This window comes from Triplophysa dalaica, chromosome 24, assembly GCF_015846415.1.
Source record: "Triplophysa dalaica isolate WHDGS20190420 chromosome 24, ASM1584641v1, whole genome shotgun sequence".
In the NCBI taxonomy this organism is placed as follows: domain Eukaryota; kingdom Metazoa; phylum Chordata; class Actinopteri; order Cypriniformes; family Nemacheilidae; genus Triplophysa; species Triplophysa dalaica.
In genome coordinates, this window is record NC_079565.1 from 1,479,054 (window position 1) to 1,504,712 (window position 25,659).

Below are 25,659 nucleotides of genomic sequence, written 5' to 3' on the forward strand. Positions count from 1 at the left end.
CTTCATGTGTAAACCCTTAAAGGAAAACGCAATCGTGCCTCTTAAAATAACGTACTTATCTCTTAATTTGTAGCGTCGTTTTTTGTGTTGTTTGGTGTGCCCTTACCAAAGGGCCCTTCGGAGGGCGATATATCCCGTTTGGAATGCAAGTGTGTCAATGTGTAAAGAAAATAGTTTTTTGCATTTACTGACGAACCTACTGCCATTTGCCTGTCAGGGGTATGTACACTTTTTTTATCTGATCAAAAATCAAAGATCTTCTGTCCATAAAAGGTAACATGTTGTTATTGTTTAAAGGTTTAAACATATGAAAATCTGTTTATTTGAGTCATGCTGCTGTCCCTCAAAAAAAAACCATGGTTTTACTATAATTAAAACAATAAAAACATAATTATAATAGTTGAACAATATTTTAAAACAAAATTAATGGTTTTGTTCAAGGATGAACCGCTCTTCACCTATTTCTGGCCTCCTGACAAAGATATGTGACCGTGAAATATGATCGGAACAGAGAGCCACTTCTGGGACGCTTTTGAAACGTGCCGCTTCGCTTCTTGTGTGAACACAAGCATTAATTAGAATGACCATGATCAGTTATGGAAGCCGCGTCGGACAAGCGTGCAGTGGAAAGCAGGGGTTAAGCACAGTGCTCGCATTGAAACGAGTCTTATGGGGGAAATAAAGATTATTATTACAAAATCTACCACATCCATTGCATAAATTTAATCACATTTGCCATTATAATTTTTACCCGAATACAAATATCTGAGGTCATATGTTATTTAAAACGTATTGGATAAAGAGTTTGCATTGTTCTGCGTGGATTAATCATTGAGATGCGTGTATAGACGTGCCTGCTCGGCTAGACTCGTATCCCCCTCCGTTTACGATTGAGTTAAGGCTGCTTAACCAGTGCTCGAATTGAAGGGGGAGCTTGGGGGATCCGGGATCCCCCATAACGCATTAGGGACCCCCCTTAAGAAGAAAAAAAATCGACTTTGGGGGTCCCTAATGCCTTATAGTCATTAACTCAATCGTAAACGGAGGGGGATACGAGTCTAGCCGAGCAGGCACGTCTGTACACGCATCTCAATGATTAATCCACGCAGAACAATGCAGACTCTTTATCCAATACGTTTTAAATAACACATGTTACGTTTAATATGAGAAGTACTTCCTATACAAGGAAACTATGGTTTTATAATAAAAGTTTAGTGACAATGTTTTTGGGGGACTGTTCTGTTTCTATTTACATAATGACAATAATAACCAACTCAATCTCCCTTAAGGGAGGAAAAATACCTCTTTTACCCATACCTGTGTCCCAGGTGTAATTAATTATCTGATTAAGTCACACTGGCCAAACCCTGCCCATGCACTGACAAAGAGAGGCATAAAGAGAGCACAAGGGGTCGTAACAATATATAAAAACCCTAGTCTAGATATATATATATATATTTTACAGTCCACAGGCTACTTTGACTGCACTGGCTCCAAGATTCACATACATCGGTTATTGAAGTTTCTGCACATCTGCTGACTGTAAAATTAACCTGCAGTATCAGGCAATACAAAATGGAACCTGACGCTCAAAATACAAACACAGGAAAGAAACGTCACAGCTTGCGAAGTCATGATGAATATTCTGTACCTCAAAGTAAGTGCACATCCAAATTTACTTGAAAGCAATTAATATTTTAGACTGTGGAGTTTGGTTAATGTAATACAGTTTGCATGAAGTTTGTGCATATTTGATTTACCTGGATATCTGCATAAAGTTGTCGTAAACTTTAATTTGATATTTAAACAGGCCAGAACTTTCAGGCCATTTAGCTTTATTGAAAGGTAATCATTTTGACAGCAATAACACCAACAAAACATGTTCTGTAATTGTTAATCATTTGCCTTAAACCCACATTCCATATGTTTATTGTAAGTATTGTTCTTCATATGTTAACTGATGACATATTACTCCTTGTAACAGAAGTTAGTCCTGATTTGCAGCTTTTCCCTCTCCATGACTAAATAGAGAGGCAGAAAGTTGGTTGGTTGCCAGAAAATAACCGACCAATAGACAATAATGTCTTAGTACTGTCAAACAATTTCCTGGGTGAATTAATTCATGACCATTTTACTCCAGGATTTAGTGAAATTTATATGTTTTTGCCTGTAGCTGTTCTACTTATAAAATATTGCATGTCTTATATTTGTGGAAACAGAAATGTACAAAGGCATAAACAATACGGGAGGAACGTGCTATTTGAACACAGTTTTGCAAATTCTCTTCATGACGGAGGATTTTAGAAAGGCTGTGGAAAGGTGAGATATTTAAACACTTTTTTTAAAGTCTTTTTTCTTTTAGATTATAATGTTCAATGTTTGTGTCACAGTTTGGATGAAAGAAAAGTGGACAAGAACAGTCTTTCCTATGATCTAAAAAGGTTATTCCAAAACTTGGAGAATAAGTCCTCAACCGAACAAAATATAGATAAAATCAAATATGATTTAGCAATTCGGCGTGGTAAGTAGTGGATTCATGGTTGAATTTCATAATAATTTATTTATAAACTAATACTATAAAACATTTTTTTTAGGTTTTACAGGTTTTGGGCAGCAGGATGCAGCAGAATATCTTCTGAAGATATTGAGTTTGGTCACTTCTGATATATCAGAGGTAAGGTTCTTAGTGTGTACTGTACATTGGAGTGTTATTTTAGCTGTCACTTGTGAAACTAGCTTTCACTGACTTGTGTAAAATTGTAAAGGCTGGTATAATCGTAAAAGTCACAGTTGCTATGTTGTTAAATAGCCATTTCTACCTCAGTGTAAGATATTTTACAAAACTGTTAAACAGGTAAATATGAATGTCTAGATAAAAATATGAAAAATGATAATTCAACCTTAATATATCAAATGTGACTGCACGGACAGTTGACATAAACATTATTTTAGTGTCAACTATGATAGACATTTGGGAGTGGTAACATAATTCTTTACGGCTGGGTTTGTGGTTAAAGGGTTTGAGGCATTCAGTAGACAATTATATCTCTTCTTAAAATACTGAAACTGAGATCAAATATTAACGTATATAACATGAAAAGACATGCAAAGAAGTAAGACATCAAAATCAAGCCAAGTTCAAGTTGAGCTTTGTTGTCATTCCGCTACATTTAGGGGCATACAAGGGAACGACATGTCATGCCACATAAGACCATAGTGAACATAAATATAGACAAACAAGACTAAAGTAAAATGTCTGGTGACGGATGTAACATCTGTTCCATGATGGAGGGAACGAGACGTTGTATCGAACCGAAAGATGGGGCTTTACTTGAGAACCTATCATCTTCTGACTAGTTTTGAAAAGGTCAATGAAATTGACGAATGTGCTTGCCGGACTCCGCCCCCATATATCCGGGTATAAAAGAGAGACAGCGTTCTACATTCATTCACCTTTGGGCCGAGGAGCCTGAGAGCCTCTCTCGACTGCTGCAGCGGGCAGAATGCGTTGTGGCATGAAAGACGCAACATCTAGTTCCCTCCATAAGGGAACTATGTCTGTCTGTCTGTCTCTCGGCGTTGTGTCGAACCGACAGAGGAGGTTCCTGTGGAGAACGCCACGGCGTATCAGATATGAGGGCTGGCGCAAAATTGTAACCTACCAGTTGATAGGTAGGGGGTCCCAGAGCTTTGGAATGGTGGAAAGCCTCTACCACCGGCTGTCAGAGGTGGAGGCCTTGTTTCTCTAAGCCGCCCGGCACCGTAAGGGCCACTAACGAAACGTGCTACAGAGGTTAGTGGAGACAGCAGCATCGTCTTGTCGTCAGGGGAGAACTCATGGGAGGAATGTGTGGACTAAAGGAAGTGCCGCAAGGTGGAGGTCCACCTAGGGTAGGTCATGAGTTACCAAGGTGGGAACCAATCATGAGGATACATCAAAAGTAACCAACCCCGCAGGGGGGTTACTATGTCTAGAGAAATAGATCCGGTTAGAGCTATGCACTAGATAACTCCGGTTAAAGCAGTTAAGCACTGACTGTGCGCGCAGTTTGTGTGGGTGCCTGTTTGTGCCTGTGGGATATGCTGGCGTCAACGAGGACCAGGGCTGCTGGGAAGCAGACAGTGCATGGGATCTTGATGACGTATCCTATAGCTGTCCCACCATGGAGGGAAGTAAGGCAGTGGAACTAGTTTGACGTGTACGCACCAAAAGAGGGCGTTCTAGGTTTTTCTGAGTTCCTCATGGACTTCCGGTAAACATGGCGCTGTGCCCGAGAGACTTACCTGGCACAAAAGTGTGATGTGCAGCAATGGCACTGACATATACCATGAGCATAAAGGGAGAGATGTTGCTCTCTAACCTTTCTTCAAGAAAGGACAGCAAGACACTGATCGCACAACTCTGTGAATCTGTTCTGCGCGAAGCACACAAAGACGAGAAGAGGCGACACTTGTAGGCGTACAGTTGCCTAGTAGCTGCTCTTGCCTGAGTGATCGCACTCACGACTGTTTGAGACAGGTCACTCAGGATCTCCTCGTCCCGTCCAGGGGATGATGTTCCAGAGGTCTGGTCTCAGGGGCCAGACCGAGCCATCCCCCTGAGAAAGAAGGTCCTTCATCAGGGAGATGGCCAGGAGAGACTTAACGTCAGAAGCGTGAGCTCTGAGAACCAAGTCTGGTTGGGCAAATAGGGAGCAATCAACAGAACTTGATAATCCTCTTCCCTGACCTTGCACAGGCTCACTGGGGGGGAAGGCGTTCTTCCGCTTGTCCCGCGGCCAGCTGTGTGCGAAGTCATCCATGTTGAGGGGGGCCTCGGTCAGGGAGTACCAAAGCGGACAGTGGGAGGTGTCCAGGGGGGCAAAGAGGTCTACCACGAGACCTTCCGATCAGGACTCCAGTCCGGAGAAAGCACATGTATGTCCAAGGGGCTAGGATTTGATGGCAGCGACACTTGATGGGAATATGCCTTGTGCCGGTGTGCCATGCTCTCCAGGGAACTCTACTCTGAAGCCAATGCTGAAGCGGTCTGGTATGCATCAACCCGAGTGGCATGTCTGCTGTCGAGGACGCCATATGCCCCAGGAGCCTCTGAAAAAGTTTCAGTGGGACCGCCAAGTGCTGCCAGATGATGGTCAGACAGCCCAGCATTGACTGGGCGCACTCGCATGGTAACAGAGTCCATTTCCATACCTAGATAAGAGGTGCTCTGGGCAGGAGAGAGCTCGCTCTTGTCCCAGATGACCTGTAGGCCCAATTGGTCGAGGTGCCGGCACACAAGGTCCCTTTGCGTACACAACAGATCTTGCAATTGAGCCAAGATAAGCCAGTCGCCAAGATAGTAAAGGATACGCATGCCCTGTTCCATGAGGGGAGCTAGAGCAGAGGCTTCGCAAAGGCCCGGGGAGACAGGGCCAGACTGAAGGGCAGGACCTTGTGCTGGTATGCTCGACCCTCAAGGGAAAACAAGAAGAAACAGTCTGTGCCGTCGAAAAATCGAGACATGAAAGTATGTGTCCTTCAGGTGGATGGCCACGAACCAATTCTGATGTCGAACAGATGTCAGGATGCGTTTCTGCATCAACATTCTGAAGAGGAGCCTGTGAAGGGTCTTGTTCAGAGTGCACAGGTCCTAGATGGGGCACGGCCTGACGAACTAGAACCCATTCCCGAGACGTAACGTCCTTACTAGCGGGCTTGGGAGCTGTGACCACGCCCCAGATACCTTGACAGAGGAACTAGCGGGGAGATCTGAAACTGGCAGGAGTTTTTGTGGCTGGCATAACGGCTGTCTCACCAGGGACAGAACCCTTGGGAGGCGAGCGCGTCTGCTGACTTACCTGCCTTAAGGGCGCCAGGCCCTGAAAAGAGATTTCACGCTGTGAGAAATCTACCTCTGCTCTAATAGACACCTTTGGCTCCCTACCAAAACGCCCAGGGGAACTCGCACACATCATGACGAATCCGCTGCTCTGCGTCGTGCAATCCAGTAGATAATCAGGAGATAATGTGCTCAGCATTTCAGCTTGGAAGGTTCCGAAGAACAAAATGTGAATGAATGGGCAGGTCATCTTGCTTTTATACACGTATGTATTGTGCGGAGATTGTTCATTGGCCAAGTTCATTGGCCTTTTAGAAGTACAATCAGAGATGAAAGGTTCTCAAGATCAAACCCCATTCTATCGGTTCGACACCACGTCGAGAGACCGACAGAAAGGGAACATGAATAAACCTATATACAAACTAACCAACTCATTTACTGGGAGAGTGACCATAAATACAATATATTACAGTCTATATTTAGATGCTACAAATAAATACTGTACGTGTGCAAGGAGAACATTGTAAACAAAAATACATAGATGTAGTCATAAACTTAAGTAATATACATATTTTTGTTGCAAGACCTTTCCCACACTGACAAAAACAGTAACGTTTTGCTGTGACAATAATCTTTTGTTTGTATTTATACATTTGAGGTATTCCGGGGAATGGAGAAATACACAAGAACTTGCCAAAATGACACTCAAGAACCCCATAAACACAGTGAAGAAAAACATCCTTTTTTTATTTTACCTGTTAGTATAGACTCGGATCAATTTCAAAACATTCATGTAGTAAGTATACTGAATCCACAATACTATATGCTAACATTTCAAATGACTTAAACATTTGTTCTTCCTCAAAAAATCTCAAAATCTTCTGTTCCAGCAAAACTGTATCAATGACCAATTTGCACCGAGCCAAACTGAAGATGTTCAGCTGTTTTGTGAAAATTGTAAAGCCGTAACCACCATAAGATTGGTAAATTATAGCATTTTGGTTTTTAATTAAGAAAACACATTTAAAGATACAGTAAGGTGACAGTTAAGATCTAAAAACTTGTCACAAACCTTGTGAAATAGCTTTTATTCCAAGAAAAAACATTAGTTCTATGCTATTTTTAGAGCGTAGCTGTGTAGGTTTTTTTTTATCATAGTGTGGGCAATATCAACCCCCAAATTATGCACAGTTTTAGACAGGAATCCATGACAAACATAATTTCAAGAATTATACAAACCGAAAGATAATATGTATTAATTGTACAGCATGTAATATAGGTTGCTTCACTTTTCATAATCCGGAACACTGACAAATCATATTTTTGAATTTATAGTATGCGGCCTGATTGAACATGTAATTAAGATAATTGTATTGTTTTCCAGAGCAACATCATTTCTGAATCACCACAGGTTCTGGCCCTTCATTTGCAGAGTTTTGTTCTTGATAACAACTTACTGACATACCAAAAAAAGAGTTGTAATGTGAAAATACCTGATAAGCTTTCTGTTGAGGTATGATTTCTTTTCTATTTCTCTATTTTATTAGGACTAAATTCAGTTTCAAGGTAAAAATATTTAGTTCTATTACTTTTACCTGTATAACTTAGGCTGAGTGTGGCAACTACACATATGACTTGTATGGTGTGGTCAACCATAAAGGAACTCGCTATTCTGGACACTACACTGCTGACATCAAGTCATTTGAGGACCAGCACTGGTATGAATTTAACGACTACAAAGTAACTAAGGTAATTTTTATTACTTTTTACATATTCTGAATTGGTATAAGGAATGGAAATTTTGAGGGAGTATGAAGTCACAGTTCAAAATATAAGGAATGTCCATTGCTAAATTCTTTGCTTTCAATTTTTGTTTTCTTATCCTCAATGGTAGCATTTTCTACACCCTCACTAAACCTCAGCCATTTATTTGAACTTACATTAATAATACAAAAAATAACAAAAAGAGATCTGCAGCCCTCAGCTTTACAATTTGCCTCACTGTATGTCTGCACAGTTAAAAAATTCAGTTGTTTCAATCAATAGTTGAGTACAATATGGTATTTTTTATTTAGATTTAAGCCAATGGTTTGTTTTGTTCATAATGTTCATACATAATAATTATTAGTTCTTATATATTCAGGCTATTTAAATTTATGTTAAAGAAAGTATGTTTAGAAAAATCTCTCCGATCAGATTGCTAATGCACATTTGGTAGACTTTATCAATTTACATCAGAAATCAAGAGCAAAACCTAAGTAACTAAGTATAAGTAACACACCGGTCGAACGCACCACTGTTACATAGGCCAAATTATGTGGCCATTGAATAATGTAACCATATGAATGCAAGTTTTTTCATCACTGTTTGCCAAAATGTAGATTCCTTGTAAAAGTACAAGGAATATTATGACTGAAAGTTGCACAGCCTTAAAATAAAACTTCAAACTAGAATTTAATATGGTATAATCATATTTGTAATTGCATTAAATGTTAAACAACAATATGTCACAAATGATATAAATAATTAAACAATAACTATAATATTTGAATTAAACAATTAAGACAATTCTCCATCATATACTCACCCCGTCTTCCATAATAATAAAACCTTTGTATGTCTTGGGAGCAGCATAACTACAACTCGAATTCCTGAAAAGTTGGGACGTTTGTTAATTTGAATAAAATGAAAACTAAAAGAATTTTAGACACATGAGCCAAAATTTTATACACAATAGAACATAGATAACATAGCAAATATTTAAACTGAGAAACGTTACACTTTTATCCACTAAATTAGCTCATTTAAAATCTAATGCCTGCTACAGGTTTTAAAAAAGTTGACACAAGGGCATAACATCATCAAATGATTTAGAGAAACTGGAGGAATCTCTGTGCGTGAGGGACGAGGCCAGAGACCTCTGTAGGATGCCCGTGGTCTTCGGGCTCTCAGACTACACTGCATCACTCATCAGCATGATTGTGTTAATGACATCACTAAATGAGTCCAGGAATACTTCCAGAAACCACGGTAAACACAATCCGCCGTGTCATCAGCAGATGCCAACCAAAGCGCAATCATGCAAAAAGAATGCCATATGTGAACATGGTCAAGAAGCGCCGTCATGTCCTGTGTGCCAAAGCTCATTTAAAATGGACTATTTCAAAGTGGAATATTGTTCAAATGTCAGATGGGTCCAAATTTGACATTCTTCTTGGAAATCACGGACGCCGTATCCTCCGGGCTTAAGAGGAGGGAGCCAGCCTGCTGTCCAAATCTTTCACCTATAGAGAACATTTGGCACATCATTAAACGAAAAATACGTCAAAGACGACCACGAACTCTTCAGCTACTCTGCCCCCGTCACAACTATTTTGAGACCTGTTGCAGGAATCAAATTTGAAATGAGCTCATTTTGTGCATAAAATTGTAACATTTCTCAGTTTAAACTTTTGCTATGTTATGTATGTTCTATTGTGAATGAAATACTGGCTCATGTGATTTGAAAGTCTTTTAGTTTTCATTTTATTCAAATTTTAAAAACGTCCCAACTTTTCCGGAATTCGGGTTGTACCTCTTAAGGAACAGAAATTTAGTGACATAAAATAGTTTAAGCGTACATAACATGAGATCATGAAAATTACATTTCATGCAGTGTTTAATGTTGCCGTGTTTTAAAGTAAGCAGTCTGCCAAATTGTAAAGCCGAAGGTGAATGAATAACAAAGTTACTGGCTCTGGAAAAAAGTTATATAATTAAAATTATGTAATCCAATTTCAAAGTAATAAACAGTTACTGTAAATACTGTGTCACAGCTGTCCAAACTCCACATGCCCACTTACAGTAAATTAATTTATACAGTGTTGAAATCTGTGGTAAACATATAATCAACAACTTTAAGTGATAGTTCACCCAAAAATGGTCACATCAAACCTGTATGAGTTTTTTGCTTCCGCAGAACACAGAAGAAGTTTTTTGAAAACTGTTGTTGACCGAACAGTGATGGATGCCATTCACCTGCATTGGTCCATACAATAGAAGTCAAAGGCTGCAACTGCTGTTCATTTATCAACATTCTTCAAAATATCTTCTTTTGTGTTCTTTAGAAGAAAGAAAGTAAGTCATAGAGGTTTGAAATTACAAGAGGGTTAGTATGACAGAATTTTCATTTTAGGGTGAACTTTCCCTTTAAATTCATAAATGCAAACTTCTTGTTGGGGATTGACCACCCAATGCCAATTCTTTAAAAGTCTTAACCGCTTCAGCACTCTGATCAGGGAGTCGAGTCATCAGATGTCTTTCTACCATTTATTTATGTACAGGGTTTCACCATATAGAATATACACATGCTGCTATGTATTGGAGGTAGTTTCTGCAATGAACAATAAACAGAAATAAATAACTCAATGTCTAACATAAATATTTGCATACTGTTCAGTAAAACAGCGCATTTCAATTGAAGCGATAACAACTCTCAATTAGCGTGCCATTATGGAACTAGTTATGACGGGATGTTAACAGAAGTTGCATATAAACAACTTAAGGTACATTAACGTGACACAAACATCCTCATTACGATATGAAAACATAACAAATGTAGAATATATATTGTACGCCATACGAAACATATTTACATTAGATATCAGGAAAGTTAGCAAGATTAGCCGTGATGCTTGCGTCACTTTCATGTGCGTTTTACCTGATAAATTATGTATCATAAAGCTCACATTGTCTGCTCTGTATGCGTAACCAATAACGCGTCATTTACGCCAAACACGTATCGCACTAGAAGTTGCGTGGTGCATATTTACATTCAATTCAAGTTTCAATTCAAGTTTCAATTCAAGTTTATTTATATAGCGCTTTTCACAATGTGTATTGTTTCAAAGCAGCTTTACAGGGGCAGACAGGAAAAACAGAAAAGTTAAAACACAGAACAGTGCATGGTATTTATACAACGAGTAAGTTCATTCTAATAAATAACATCTAATTTCTAGTTAAATAAATAAATGAATGAATGCAGTCTCCCGGTGAGCAGGCCAACACTGCCCTGCTGTCACGAGGAACCCAAACTCCAATGATTGATTAATGAGAAAAAAACCTCGGGAGAAACCAGGCTCAACCGGGAGGGCCAGATCCCCTCTGACGTGTCATAGCTGCACTCAGACTGGTGACATGTGATTTTAGTTTAGCATTTAATACCAAATATTGTAACTTCAGCATTAATAAGACAAATAGTCCGTCTTTGCTCTTGGTTGGGGATGTAGTGGTCTGAGCTGGGATGGTCCGATGGTCATATTTCTCTTGGCAGCTGGTGGAATTGCCTTAGATGGAGCTGGGATGGTCAGTCAGTCTGCAGCTGTATCTGGTGTAATCTCAAATTGGGGATGGGCATCTGTCGGTCGTCTGGACATGGTGGAACTTCTTCCTACCTCGGGATGGGCATCTGTCGGTCGTCTGGACATAGTGGAACTTCTTCCTACCTCGGGATGGGCATCCCGAGGCAGAGGCGGAAAGAGAATAAAGAGAATAATTAGCGTAGCTGCTGTTCATTAACTATGCATTAAGTGAAAGCTTGGCTGAAAAGATGTGTCTTTAATCTAGATTTAAATTGGGAGAGTGTGTCTGACCCTCGAATAGTATCAGGAAGGCTATTCCAGAGTTTAGGTGCTACGTATGAGAAAGCTCGTCCACCTTTGGTGGATTTTGTTATTCTAGGTATTGTCAAAAGTCCTAAGTTTTGAGATCTCAGCGAGCGTGATGGGTTGTAACGTGATAAAAGCTCGGTTAAGTAAGTAGGTGCTAAACCGTTCAGGGCTTTGTAAGTAATTAAAATAATTTTAAAATCAATGCGATACTTAATGGGTAGCCAGTGAAGCGATGATAAAACTGGGGTTATGTGATCGTATTTTCTTGACCTAGGAAGAACTCTGGCAGCTGCATTCTGAACTAACTGTAGTTTGTTTATCGATGATACAGGACAACCACTAAGTAGAGCATTACAATAGTCAAGCCGTGAGGTCACAAATGCATGAATAAGCTTTTCTGCGTCTGCAACACATAAACTATTTCGTAATTTGGCAACATTTCTAAGGTGGAAGAAGGCTGTTTTTGTGATATTTGAGATGTGATTTTTAAATGACAGGTTGCCGTCTAATATAACGCCTAGGTCTTTAACTGTATTTGTTGGAGTAACAGTGCAGCTTTCAATTTGCAGGCTGTAATCGGAGATATTCGGTTTACTTAATTTTGGTGCTATAAGTAATATTTCTGTTTTGCTAGAGTTTAAAAGGAGGAAATTACTAGTCATCCAATGTTTTATGTCCTCGATGCACTCTGCCAGTTTGGATAGCTTAAAGGAATCATCTGGTCTTGATGCACAACGATGCTCGGCCACAGCAGACGTCTTTCATCAGGAAGCTTGCTTCACCGCAGAGTCCATTTCCACAGAGGCCATGTTTCCTTTCCATTCACAGGCCATGCATGCTCATGCCAGAATCACGCAGCGACTGCCCCTGCAGGGGCCTGTGGTTCCAACTCTTGCTCTGACGCCATGCATTTCGAAGGTAACTTTGCTGCAGCAAATGCCCAAACAGGGGCCCATTGCTTCAAAATTTCTCTGCCGCAGCAGAACGTGTTCCACCCCATCCGTACAAGAAGCCAGAGTCACCGCAGTGACCACCCCGGGTTTCCAATCCTCACTCTGCCGCAGCAGATGTCACACATTTCAAAGCTAACATACCTGCAACAAATACCCCGCAGGGAACCATTGCTTCCTACTCACGCTCTGCCTCAGCAAACACCTTTCATCCTCAAAGCCAGCGTCGCCACAGCGACCGCCCAGCAGAGGCCCGTGCTTTCAAACCATTCTCTGCTTCAGCAGACGCCTGGCATCAGGAAGCTTGTTTCGCCGCAGAGAACAACTCCACAGAGGCCCGTGCTCCCAACCAATGTTCTGCCACAGCAGACAGGCAAAAGTCAGCCTGCCGAAGCTAGCCAACCTTCCACCTTCGTTTCGCCCCGGGAACATGATCCCAATTCACGATCACAGAAGAACTCCCTCGGAAATTCACTTCCAGAGGACATGACAACATCTGCTTCATCAGGACCTACACGACCCCTCAGCCCATGGCGACCGCAAGCCACCATCCAGGAAGCCTTTCTCTCAGCGGTTTGTTTTTTAGGGAGTATGTGCTACCTGGCTGCTGTCCAACTCATATCCTTGCACTTTGGGGGGTGAGTTCTGGGTTCGGCCGTTTCCGAGCTTGGCGCACTCGCCCCTATTGGGGGGCGGGAGCGTTCCGGGATCGGATGGAATCGGCGAGCTCGGAACCTGCCCCCCGGACAGCACGCCAAACACGCATACTTTTACTACCCCTGCTATCTTCATTATCTGCTCAGGTGAACTCGTGAAATGACGTTAATGGATAATTATAGATTAACAAAGTTCCGGAGAAGCCAGAGCATATAATTAAGACCGGCTGGTTCGCAATCAGCAATCATAGACTCCAACCTATCAGCTCAAGCGAACCAGCACTTAAGTAGACCAAGATTCTTACCTGAAGCCATCTCAAAGGATTACACATCCCACCACCTCCCCGGCTCCTCTACTTGAGCTCATGTCGATAGCAGAACTCCGGGGGGTGAGTTCTGGGTTCGGCCGTTTCCGAGCTCGGCGCACTCGCCCCTATTGGGGGGCGGGAGCGTTCCGGGATCGGATGGAATCGGCGAGCTCGGAACCTGCCCCCCGGACAGCACGCCAAACACGCATACTTTTACTACCCCTGCTATCTTCATTATCTGCTCAGGTGAACTCGTGAAATGATGTTAATGGATAATTATAGATTAACAAAGTTCGGGAGAAGCCAGAGCATATAATTAAGACCGGCTGGTTCGCAATCAGCAATCATAGACTCCAACCTATCAGCTCAAGCGAACCAGCACTTAAGTAGACCAAGATTCTTACCTGAAGCCATCTCAAAGGATTACACATCCCACCACCTCCCCGGCTCCTCTACTTGAGCTCATGTCGATAGCAGAACTCCGGGGGGTGAGTTCTGGGTTCGGCCGTTTCCGAGCTCGGCGCACTCGCCCCTATTGGGGGGCGGGAGCGTTCCGGGATCGGATGGAATCGGCGAGCTCGGAACCTGCCCCCCGGACAGCACGCCAAACACGCATACTTTTACTACCCCTGCTATCTTCATTATCTGCTCAGGTGAACTCGTGAAATGATGTTAATGGATAATTATAGATTAACAAAGTTCGGGAGAAGCCAGAGCATATAATTAAGACCGGCTGGTTCGCAATCAGCAATCATAGACTCCAACCTATCAGCTCAAGCGAACCAGCACTTAAGTAGACCAAGATTCTTACCTGAAGCCATCTCAAAGGATTACACATCCCACCACCTCCCCGGCTCCTCTACTTGAGCTCATGTCGATAGCAGAACTCCGGGGGGTGAGTTCTGGGTTCGGCCGTTTCCGAGCTCGGCGCACTCGCCCCTATTGGGGGGCGGGAGCGTTCCGGGATCGGATGGAATCGGAGAGCTCGGAACCTGCCCCCCGGACAGCACGCCAAACACGCATACTTTTACTACCCCTGCTATCTTCATTATCTGCTCAGGTGAACTCGTGAATTGTTCTTTGATGTGGACAAGGCTTATGACATGCCATGAAGAGAGGGGTTTTTAGTAAAGTTAGATAGGATAGGCATTCAGGGGGAAAATGTATAATTATATAATGGATTTTTTACTCAATCAGACTATTCAAGTGGGGGTTGGGACAAGCTATTCCAAGACTTACATTTACATTTACATTTACATTTAGTCCTTTAGCAGACGCTTTTATCCAAAGCGACTTACAAGTGGGGTAGGTAATGGAAGCAATTAGGACAGCATAAGTACAACAAAAGCATAAGTGCAATCAAAAAGAAGGTACATATAGCCCAACACAGTATACAGAATCATTCATTCATTCATTCCTTTTTTTTTTTTTAAGAGTAGAGAAGAAAAGAGTAGAGAAGAGAGTTGAGTCAGAACAGATCAGTCAGATGTTGGCGGAAGAGATGTGTTTTCAGGCGTTTCTTAAAGATGGATACAGAATCTGCAGATCTTGTAGCAGCAGGCAGGTCATTCCACATAGGTGGAACAGATCCGGAGAAGGTGCGAAAGAGAGATTTTTTACCTTTATGGGATGGCACCACAAGAGGCCGTTCGTTTGCAGAGCGTAGGGATCTGGCGGGTACATATGTCTGCATTAGTGAGTGAAGATAAGGTGGTGCCTAAACCAGTGGTGGTCTTGTAGGCCAGGAGCAGAGTCTTGAATTTAATGCGAGCGACTATAGGGAGTTTATACTATTGATAATGGAACACCACATGGTAGTGTGTGTAGCCCAGTATTATTTAATATCATGATTTATGGAATATTTTCAAAAGTTGGACAAGGTATTAGTAGATCTCTGTATGCAGATGACAGTGCTTTGTGGAAAAGAGGAAGAAATATGGCACATGTGGTAAGCTGTATGCAGAAAGAAATCAAAGAAGTGGAGAAGTGGGCTAACAAATGGAGCTTAAGGATGTCAATAGAGATAACGTCTTGGCTATGTAACCTCAGTTCCATGATGGAGCAAACGAGACATTGTGTCGAGAACGACAGGTGGGGTTCGCCCTTGAGAACCAATCAACTCTAACTACTATAGAAAAGGCCAATGAAATTTGGCAAATGAAAGCATTAATGCAGCATTAATTTACCTTTTGTTCTGAATAGCCTGAGAGAATCTCACGATTGCAGCAGAATACGATACGTGTTTGTGGCATAAGGGACACAACGTCTCATTCCCTCCATCAGGGAACTGAGGGTACATACTTAACCAAGACGTTCCCTTTCTGTCGGTCTCTCGACGTTGTGTCGAGAACGACAGATGGGGTTACCTATGGAAAAAGCCACAGCGCTGTATCGCGTCACAATCTCTAGCGAAGCGACTGTTACAGGCCTGGGCGTGTCAGCCCAAAGCTCTCGCGAAACTGTGACCTCTACCCAAAGTACGGAGGCGTTCCTGCTGCAGCAGTCATGAGAGGCTCTCAGGCTCCTCAGAACACAAGGTGAATGAATGAGGCACGCCGGCCTCCTTTTATACCAGACATCCGGAGTAGGAGCCCGGCATGAAAATTTCATTCGCCAATTTCATAGGCCCTTTCTAAAACTAGTCAGACTTGATGGGTTCTCAAGGGCGAACCCCATCTGTTGGTTCGAAACAACGTCTCGTTCCCTCCATCAGGGAACTGAGGTTACAGACGTTACCAAGACGTACTCCTAAAGTTAAGGATGTGTTAAGAGAATGTTGGGAGCATGAGTATACCAGTTTTAATAGCTTTGGGTTGAATGGTGATAAAGATGCAAAAGGATATAGGTATAGATTGTATTTTCATGAGAAATACGGAAGTAACATTAATAAAACCCCCTTGGTTGTACAGAATGCCTTGTGTGGATCTCCAATTGAAACGCATAAAGAACGATAAGAACAGGTGTTTACCTTTGGAAGAAGCAGTGTCAGCAGGTGTGAGTACTGTGGGGTGACAGAAACAGTGGAGAATGTGTTACTACATTGTGAGGTATATAGTAGTGAGAGAGCTCAACTTGTTGAAGATCTTAAAGAATTGAAAGTCTAACTTACAATTAAAGAATTATGTGCACAGAAAGAATCTAAAATATACCCTATTTCATTAAGGTTACTTAGAGGGTTTTTACGCAGTTAGTAACATGTTTGTTACACAGAATTTAAGGTTGTTGAATATACATATGTATAAAGGTTTATAAGGAAATATACATTTTTATATATATATATTTTTAATTAAGATTATTAAGTCTGGTAGTATGTTCCACTTCCTCCTCCTTGGTCTTCATACTCCATGACAGGAGGTTGCGGATATCAAATCAAATGAAAAGAAACATGAGATGAGCTTGTTTGCTCATCTCGTGTAAGCGCTCTTCTGGTCGTTCACCTCTCGAGACCTGTCTCTCTCCTTGGAGACAGCTTCTTCCGGCAGTTTGCTTCGGCTAAATTCGTTCTGCCTTCGTCAGCCTATCCAGTCCTAAGAAAGAATCCGACAGACTCACCTGCTTGCTTTGAAACCATTAGAACTCTGAAAACCCTTTTTCACGTGCAGAAGAAATTCTCTCAGCACACTCAAGAAGCCAATGCAAGTGTCTATTTATAAATATCTGCATTTAAACTTGCCCATTTTAAATAAGGAGTTTGTACTTAAAGAGTAGGTAACATATATGTTTTTTTAGGCCCTACTTTGGGTAATGGAGTGTCCAACAACAAGTTTATCTACATACAATGTGTAAAAACACTTTAATCTCGTGATTATATGCAGTTATTCGTACCCCACTTCTGGACTGACTCTCAAATGATTCGTTCCGCGATTCACCCGTCTAGGCCCCTCCTACCCGGTAACCTTGTGTCATGTGATTGGTCAGATGGTGTAGTCTGTTGTGATTGGTCAAACACGTTCATCATTTGTTGCAAATGGAACGCCTACCATCATTACAGGATTACGGGTCACATGTGGTTCGATGTCTTTATATATATGTGTAGATAGAGATGGCGGCGATTTTACCGTACCAGTTTGAGCCCGAGTCTGACGAGGAAGAAGATAGCAAGATAAACAAACTGCAACACACCAGAAATAACGCTACATGCTAATGTTAGCGTCATATGCAGTAGCTAAACACAGACATAAGGTGCGAAAATATTTCTTTAAGTTCAGACAAATATCAAAAGTCACACTTACAGGTTGGGACTCGGTGGAGCTAACAGGTCCAAATAGAGTTGGTATTGCCCCCTCTCTCAAGGATAGTCGTTTCACATATCCTGCACTGAACGGGCCAAGATTGTCAAAGCAATCATCGGTGAAATGACGCGCACACTGTACAACCCTGGGGTTATACTCCTTCGGTATTCTTTGAAAAATGAATTGTAACCATTTTTCCCTCAGATATTCTTGCTTAGGTAGCTGAAATAAGACGGACTTAGTTTCACACCGTAGAACACAGACTCTAGACATGATACACATGCATCATGAACGTGCGACAGTGTTTGGGGGAGGAGACATAAGTTTTCCCGGGAGTCTCAGCAACACGTTTATGTATAGTGACGTAGATATGCGTCCACGACTCGTTTGTGTGATTCAGAGTCGACTCCCATTTTTACAAGCAAATAACTTCGTTCTTTATTCACCTTCGGATTTACAACTTGGCAGACCGCTTACTTTCAAACACGGCAACATAACAGACTGCATGAAACGTCATTTTCATGATGTCATGTTACGTACGCTTTAATGGTTAATGCAGATGATGAATAGCTGATGTAATACTGACACTATGTGCTTTGTCTATTTCTTTCATTTCTTTACTGCTTTTACGTTTCATGTGTTTCATGTATCTGAAGTAGTACTGTCTACACTAAGAGTGTTGTGTTGATATACGCTCTGCTGATCACTCGCTTGACGAGAGTATTTAGTTTGTCGCTATTATTAATTCTGCTGCATCAGGTCAAGTGTATAAAATAGGTACGGTTAATCACTATTATTTTTACGTATTTTACTCTATGCGTATTCATAGTTTTCCCGATGCGCGGGTAGTTTTAAATGTTGTTTGTGAGAAAAGCCCAGTATCAGTTCAGTTGTGTTCGCATTTGTGTGTAATGCGCGCTGAGCAAAACTCAAACTCGCTCTTTTTATGAATGAATGGTGAGGTTGCTGCGCCGAAACAGCATTTGAGGTCCTATCCAGGAAGCCCCAGTCACTGTTAACGTCTTGGTTACAGATGTAACCTCAGTTCCCTAATGGAGGGATTGAGACGTTGTGTCGAACCGACAGATGGGGTTCGCCCTTGACAACTCCGACTAGTTTACATTTATGCATTTGGCAGACGCTTTTATCCAAAGCGACTTACATTGCATTATCCAATACAAATCCCCTGGGATCGACCCCACGATTTTTAGTCGTAAACGGAATGCTCTTACCACTGAGCTAACGAAAAGGACCCGTTTAGTAAACTGTTCAGTTTGTTCCTGCTGTTTTTAGCTTAGCAACCTCCCTAGGCTTTATGACACCATAGTGCCCCCTACCTGCAAGCCCGTCACAACCCTAGTGTTGGCAACTAGCTGAGCTAAGTAAAGAACTCTCTCTTTTCCCTCAGCTATCGCTCTATTCTGGTTTTATTATTGTTATTTTAATCCTGTCCTGTTTTACTTTTAGTTAGTTTAAGACTGAATCTGCATAAGCTATCAGGTAATTCTCAGTAATGTGTTGAGGAAGTAAACTACCCACGTCATTAAAACAACATCTTAGTTTCCACCCATCAACACTTTTACTTTTTCCCTGTGTCCACACACACACTCACACAACTACAACATCCTGCCAATTCACTGCCAGGATAAATAGGTGTTCAAGTAGCGCCACTGTTTTTGTACCCCAGTTAGCTGCACAACACATGACATATAAGTGTAATAGAGCTCACTAAACTTCTAAGGACTTAAATGAGCCCTTTGTGCTCTTCTTTTCCAGTGCTCCAGAATATCCGGATCATCTAGACCTGCCAAAATCTTGGATGAGGTAGAGGCTTGGCTGAGCTCAGGGAGTGATGCCATCCTGCCCAAGGCGACCAAGGACCTACATGACCTGAGCCCTGAGCAGCTGGATGAACACTTGATACAGTTGATGACCCAGAGCTACAACCAAAAGGAGCTGGTCGAGGTCTACCGGGCCCTCGCCCTCAACCTCATCGTCCGGTTGAAGCAGAAAGATGGAAACGTCACCCTCCTCGAGCAACAGACAGAAGCATCAAAGCTTCCGGATCAGGAGGCTTGTAGGAGCCAGGTGCATGAACGTATCCAGCCAATCTTGAACAGACCTACCAGCCAAGCACCATACAAGAAATTGGGAGCTCGTAGCCCATCTACCGCCAGGGTCCAAGAGTCACTGAGGTCCTTGACAAGCCAGCAAGAAACATGCTGTTACCCCACAAGGGACATTCCTGCCAGAATGGAGGGGCGTGACTTCACTTGTGCTCGACCCAATCCTCCATCAGGATCAGGATCCATCAATAGGCAATATACCAAGGCAGGCTCGTCGGACAACCCAAGGTCCAGTGTTGCATTTGAACATAGTCCCCAACCTAGGAGACACCAACCCGAACCGTCACCAGATCAATACACCACAAGACCCCCGTGTCAAGATCAAGCCTCCAGAGCAGGACAATTCAGGGACCATAAAGGAGCTGGGTCAAAAAGGCCTAACAAGCTTAACAAAAAGTATAAGCCAGGCTACTTGTAAGTATGAGTGGCTGAAATCAACAAACCTTCCGGATGCCCTCCTCCTAAAGACAATTGCCAGATCACTGCCCACGGCCCCAAAATCTCTGAGCCAACCTCCCTGACACCAAAAGACTTAGAAGCCCAAAATGCGCCGATCTCCCAGAACAAGCCAATACAGTTCAGTCCATCGTCGATCAAGTAGATCAGGGACTTCACTCTGCACCCTACAACCAGCTGAGGACCCAGACATTCCCTTTGTTGTCAAGAGCACACGATTCCCATTGGACTCCCACCTGTCAGTGGCATCTGCACTTTCAACTTGAAATGGAATAGCCGGTCCTTAACCCACTACTTCCTTGTTCTTCAGGACTCGCCACATGATATCCATATTGGGGCAGACATCCTAGTTCGTCCCCCAGCTCAAATAGACACTATTAATGATGTGGTGTGGGGCCCATTGACTTCACAACCCCTTGTGGGCCCTGTCAACCACATACACCTTGCAACAGGTCAGACCATCCCAGAAGTCTGTACCCTGGTGAATGAACTTACAACTGCAGCTCAACATGCGGTGTGGCAAAACCCTCAACCACACACTAGCCTACTTCCAGCCATCAGTGGAATGTGTGGAGCTTGGCCTCACACTGGAAGCCACACCCCTCTCTAAAGTTACATCCCGTGCAGTTTACATCCTGTTCAATTACTGCACAGCTACACCTATTAAACTTCCTAAGGACTACCGTGTTGAATGGTTAATGAGGCAAGATTTCCATGATTTTGAATTCACCATACCAGTCATTGGTCCCATCCCACCGGGGGAGTTTAGATAACACAGCTTTCACAGCACCCTTCCAGATGATCTACATCACCTCTGTCATGCCAATGGCCAAAGAACAGGTGTTCAGGACCAAACTGACCAAAGACTATCTTTCAGTGTACACTGTCTGTAGCCAACCCATCTTGAAGTAGATGGAATCATCCCTCCTGTAACGGTCAACAAGACAGATGACGCAACGATGGAGGAGCCTTACCCGGGATTAGAGGCACAAGTTCAACAAATCCTGAAGGATGCAGATGCCATACAGGACGGAGAAGGCCTTCGAAAACTTCAACAAGTACAAAGCGTCATTTGAAAAAGACTCTTAAGATTGTCGCCCCACTAACCTTCATATGGTACGAATTCCCTCGCACACAAATGCTCCCCCCAGATTCGTCCGGCAGTACAAAATCCCCACTGCTTCAAATGAGCCAGAACAGGAGATCGTCGACTCTATGCTGGAAAAGGTGTCATCCGGCCCTGCAACACCCACTTCTCAGCACCCATCTGGCCCGTCCTTTAACCCAATGGCAAGTGGTGACCAATAATTGACTACAGAAAACTAAATCAACATTTGTCACAATGGCAGATGACTCAGCTGGAACAATAGATCCCCAGGATAAGGGGAGCTCTTATCTTCTGTACGCTTGATGTAGCCTCAGGTTTCTGGACTGTACCGGTGCACACGGAAGATCAACACAAAATGGCCTTCACCTTTGGAAACCGAAACACCTTCACACGGTGCCTCTGTGGTTATGCCAACTCACAAGCCGAATTCAACATTTTCCAACAAAGCGTGCCCAGATGCCAGAGTGAGAGTCAACCTCATCTACGAAGATGACATCCTCATGGAGAGTACGACATGTTGCCGACCACCTAAAGGAGATAGACATCGTCCTGGACCAACTGAGCAATGGACTTGCTGCATGTCATAGCTGCTCTGATGCCACACCAACTACAATGTTGGAGACAGAGGAAACCCAGCTGCAATAATTCACCTGTCACAGGTACTTTGAAGAAAATGTATGCCAAGGCATGCCAACGGTCTACGTCAATGGATACTCATACAACCACCAGGGTACCCTAAAGGCTGGAGAAGGTATATTGTGGGTAAAAGCTTTCCTGTAGCTCAGTGGTAAGAGCATTGCGTTAACAATGCAAGGTTGTGAGTTCGATCCCACAGAATTGCAAATACCTATGTAAAATGTATAGGATAAACCAATGTAATTCGCTTTGGATAAAAGCGTCTGCCAAATGCCTAAATGTAAATGTCAAATGCCTAAATGTAAACAACAAACCTTGCCCACCCAAACACTTCAACCTGGGACCACAGTCATCACAGTGGGCGGAATTGGCAGCCATCCTGATCACCTGCCAGATTGCCTAAACTCACAGCATCAAATAACTCCTTATCTACACGGACTCAAACTACGCCAGACAGAAGAGCCATCTTCACATGCCATCTCCCTGGCTGGACACAAAATGGTTTCAGAACTCCTTATGTAAGGCAGTTGGAAAAGTCCTAAGAACTAAGGTCGTTTGTGATGCTTGGACACCAAACAATAAAACCCCATTTGTTGCTAGATCCTGAGGAACGATATCCTCTCCTCCCCTCAGGGGTTGTTGATGCCCAAGAACTGAACCAAATATTCCTATCACACCTCTCCCCTTCATCTCTTCAGGCCCGGATCACCGGGGAAATGCTTATACATTTCATACTGTGCATATCATATATTGTCATAGTATGAAGTTTTGATGATTCATGTTTGGTATTGTTTTAAAGGTTATGGTGCGATGGGTAAAAAACTTTCAAACTTAACAAAGAGTATATTAGAGCTTTACAACTCTAGGACATAACCTGCACTCCTCTAAGAGGTGTGATTTTCTCATCAAATCCTGTTTACAGATAGATTGAGATCTCATTTGATGCTTTCTTCAGTTACGAGAAAATTGAATGATCTACCTGCTTATACAAGATCAGCAGATTCTACATTTACATTTACATTTAGTCATTTAGCAGACGCTTTTATCCAAAGGGACTTACAAGTGGGGTAGGTAATGGAAGCAATTAGGACAGCATAAGTACAACAATAGCATAAGTGCAATTAAAATGAAGACTAGTCTCATATAGCCTAACACAATATACGTAACCATTCACTCATTCATATTCATTTTTTAGTTGAGTAGAGAAGAAAAGAGTAGAGAAGAAAAGAGTCAGAACAGATCAGTCAGATGATGGCGGAAGAGATGTGTTTTCAGGCGTTTCTTAAAGATGGCTACAGAATCTGCAGATCTTGTAGCAGCGGGCAGATCATTCCACATAGGTGGAACAGATCCGGAGAAGGTGCGCGAGAGAGATTTTTTACCTTTATGGGATGGCACCATCTTTAAGAATCGGCTGAAAACACATCCCTTCCATCAGCACCTGACCGATCATTTCTGATTTCTATATCTTTTCTACTTGTGAGAATCTGGATTTCGTCCTGTCCTCTAAAAATATTGCATCTGTGTTTAATACAAAGTTCTTATATCATATACATACATATTCATTCTCAAATCATATATATTCATTCATATTAATTCAAATCATATATATTCATTCTCAAATCATATATATTCATTCTTATTTCATATATATTCATTCCTAGTAGTATTAACTTCTATTCACATAATAGGTGCCTTAGTGTCTTGTTGTTTAACCTCGTTGAACGTTGAATCATGTGTTTTTGTGTCATATGCTGTGTCATATGCTGATATAGGCAACTGTTGTTGCCATCCCAAGGTTCCTAATGATGTCAAGGGACAATTGTTTTGATTATTGTAATGATAGATGTCTATTGAATACATCTTTGTGATTATATCTGATTGTGCAGGAGGAATTAAGACTTAACAGAAAGTCTGGTGATTTTCCACACTTGTGGTTTTATATGACGCCTCCTGTTACAAGCTTATAAGTATTTGTCCTAAATAATAAACATTGGACTCTGATTGAACAAGCACTTGTTGTCTGTGTCAAACTTTGTCTCCTGATCAGTAACTCTGTGTGTTCCGTCGGCTAGACTCTTCAACAGTAGAATATTGTTTAGAGAAGGGACCTGAGAATTTTACATTCCAACAGTTCCCTAGATGGGGGAGAACACATTTATGTTGATGGGTCTTGTTTAAAGCCCTCTGACGGTGTCTACCTCTGTGGCTATGCTGTGGTTTCCGATTCAGGCGAGGTAAAAGAAGCTTTTGCTTTAGACTACAATTCAGCACAAGCAGCAGAGTTGGTAGCATTAATACGGGCCTGTGAGCTGATGACAGGAAAGAGAGTAACAATTTACACAGAAGTATGCGTGGAGTGTTCTGCACCATTACGCAAAAATGTGGGAAGCAAGAAGTTTCAAAACTGCTGATGGATAGCCAATAGCACATTCAAATTTGATAGGACAGTTGACTGAAGCAGTTCAGCGTCCACTCGAAGTGGCCATAGTAAAGGTGAAGGGTCATGCTTCTGGGGACGATGAACGGGCTATAGGCAACAGAAAGGCTGATGAGGCCGCAAAGGCAGCAGCCCAAGCTCAGATTAAATCACCATTTCATCCAAAAAAATGAAACACAGGTAGCAATGACAGTGCACACAACGAATGTACCTGACATTGATATCAAATTCCTGCAGTCAACCAACAGAGGGAGACTTAGAGCATTGGAGCAAAAGGGATTGCACTTCTAATAAGGAAGGGATTATTAGAGATGGACAGGGTAGAATAGCACTACCGAAATTAGGATTAACTATCCTAATTAGACATTACCATGGGTTATCTCACACCAGTTGTGCAAAAGTAGTTCAAGCAATTAATCAATTGTATTGCATTGCCTATGTTCATAAAACAACGAAACTAATTTGGATGCATGCTTAACATGTGCTCAGGTAAATCCGCACAAATCAGCTAAGCACGATGCATTGACACATCCGGAAGCTCCTTTTCAACATTTACAAATTGATTTTACGCACAAGCCGCTGATAGGAAATCTAAAATATCTTTAGGTAATTGTTGATCGATTCTCAAAGTGGCCTGAAGCATTTCCATGGGCAAAAGAGGACGCCAAAACAGTGGTAAAAATCTTAACGAAGGAGATATTAGACCAGTCATCAGAGAATCGGACAACGCGAACAGGTTCACGTCAAAAGTAACACAGCTCTTAGCAAAAGCGTTGTCGATTGATTGGCATTTTAATATTCCTTACCATCCGTAAAGTGCAGCAGTCGTGAATCGAACACTGAAAACACGACTGACAAAAGCTCGAAACAGGAAGAAAGTGGGTTGATTTGTTGCCCGCAGTATTGGCAGAAATAAGAATGATTCCATCTTCCACGACAAAATTGTCGCCGTTCGAGGTACTAATGGGTAGACCTTTCCCGACACCGTGGGTCAAAGGTCGGTCTGGTATTTCTTCTCTTTCTGATCTACAGGTGATCCAGGAGGACTATGTGACTTCACTAGTCGAAAAGTTAAATTCTATATGTGCTGATGTTTCTTTGTGCCTTGCTCTTCCCTCAGAGCAGCCTACTCATAACTTTGTTCCAGGACAAAAAGTCTTTGTGAGGATTCTGAAGCCAACAAAGGTTGGAGAACCAAAGTACCACGGAACAGTGACCAGTGACTGTGATTGCCGTCACACGGACAGGAGTTCTGACGGACTACCAGCCACAGTGGAT

The 25,659-nt window shown here is 42.3% G+C and overlaps 1 protein-coding gene across 1 annotated transcript; it reads left to right on the top strand.

Annotated features, from left to right (window-relative positions):
* Position 1: 1 nt before the first annotated feature.
* On the top strand, positions 2-23,956 carry LOC130414081 (uncharacterized). The gene is made up of 10 exons (XM_056739765.1): positions 2-219; positions 1,466-1,657; positions 2,220-2,319; positions 2,391-2,521; positions 2,595-2,674; positions 6,480-6,617; positions 6,712-6,804; positions 7,206-7,334; positions 7,430-7,570; positions 19,392-23,956. Exons 2-10 carry the CDS (start codon positions 1,576-1,578, stop codon positions 20,157-20,159), a joined length of 1,662 nt encoding a protein of 553 aa, XP_056595743.1. The 5' UTR covers positions 2-219; positions 1,466-1,575; the 3' UTR covers positions 20,160-23,956.
* Positions 23,957-25,659: the final 1,703 nt, after the last annotated feature.

Bases quoted from the DNA above. Each gene is read 5' to 3' on its own strand.
- LOC130414081 (XM_056739765.1), top strand. From the start codon at position 1,576: ATGGAACCTGACGCTCAAAATACAAACACAGGAAAGAAACGTCACAGC. The intron at 2,522-2,594 runs GTAAGTAGTGGA...CATTTTTTTTAG, and splicing joins TGATTTAGCAATTCGGCGTG to GTTTTACAGGTTTTGGGCAG. The intron at 7,571-19,391 runs GTAATTTTTATT...CTTCTTTTCCAG, and splicing joins ACGACTACAAAGTAACTAAG to TGCTCCAGAATATCCGGATC.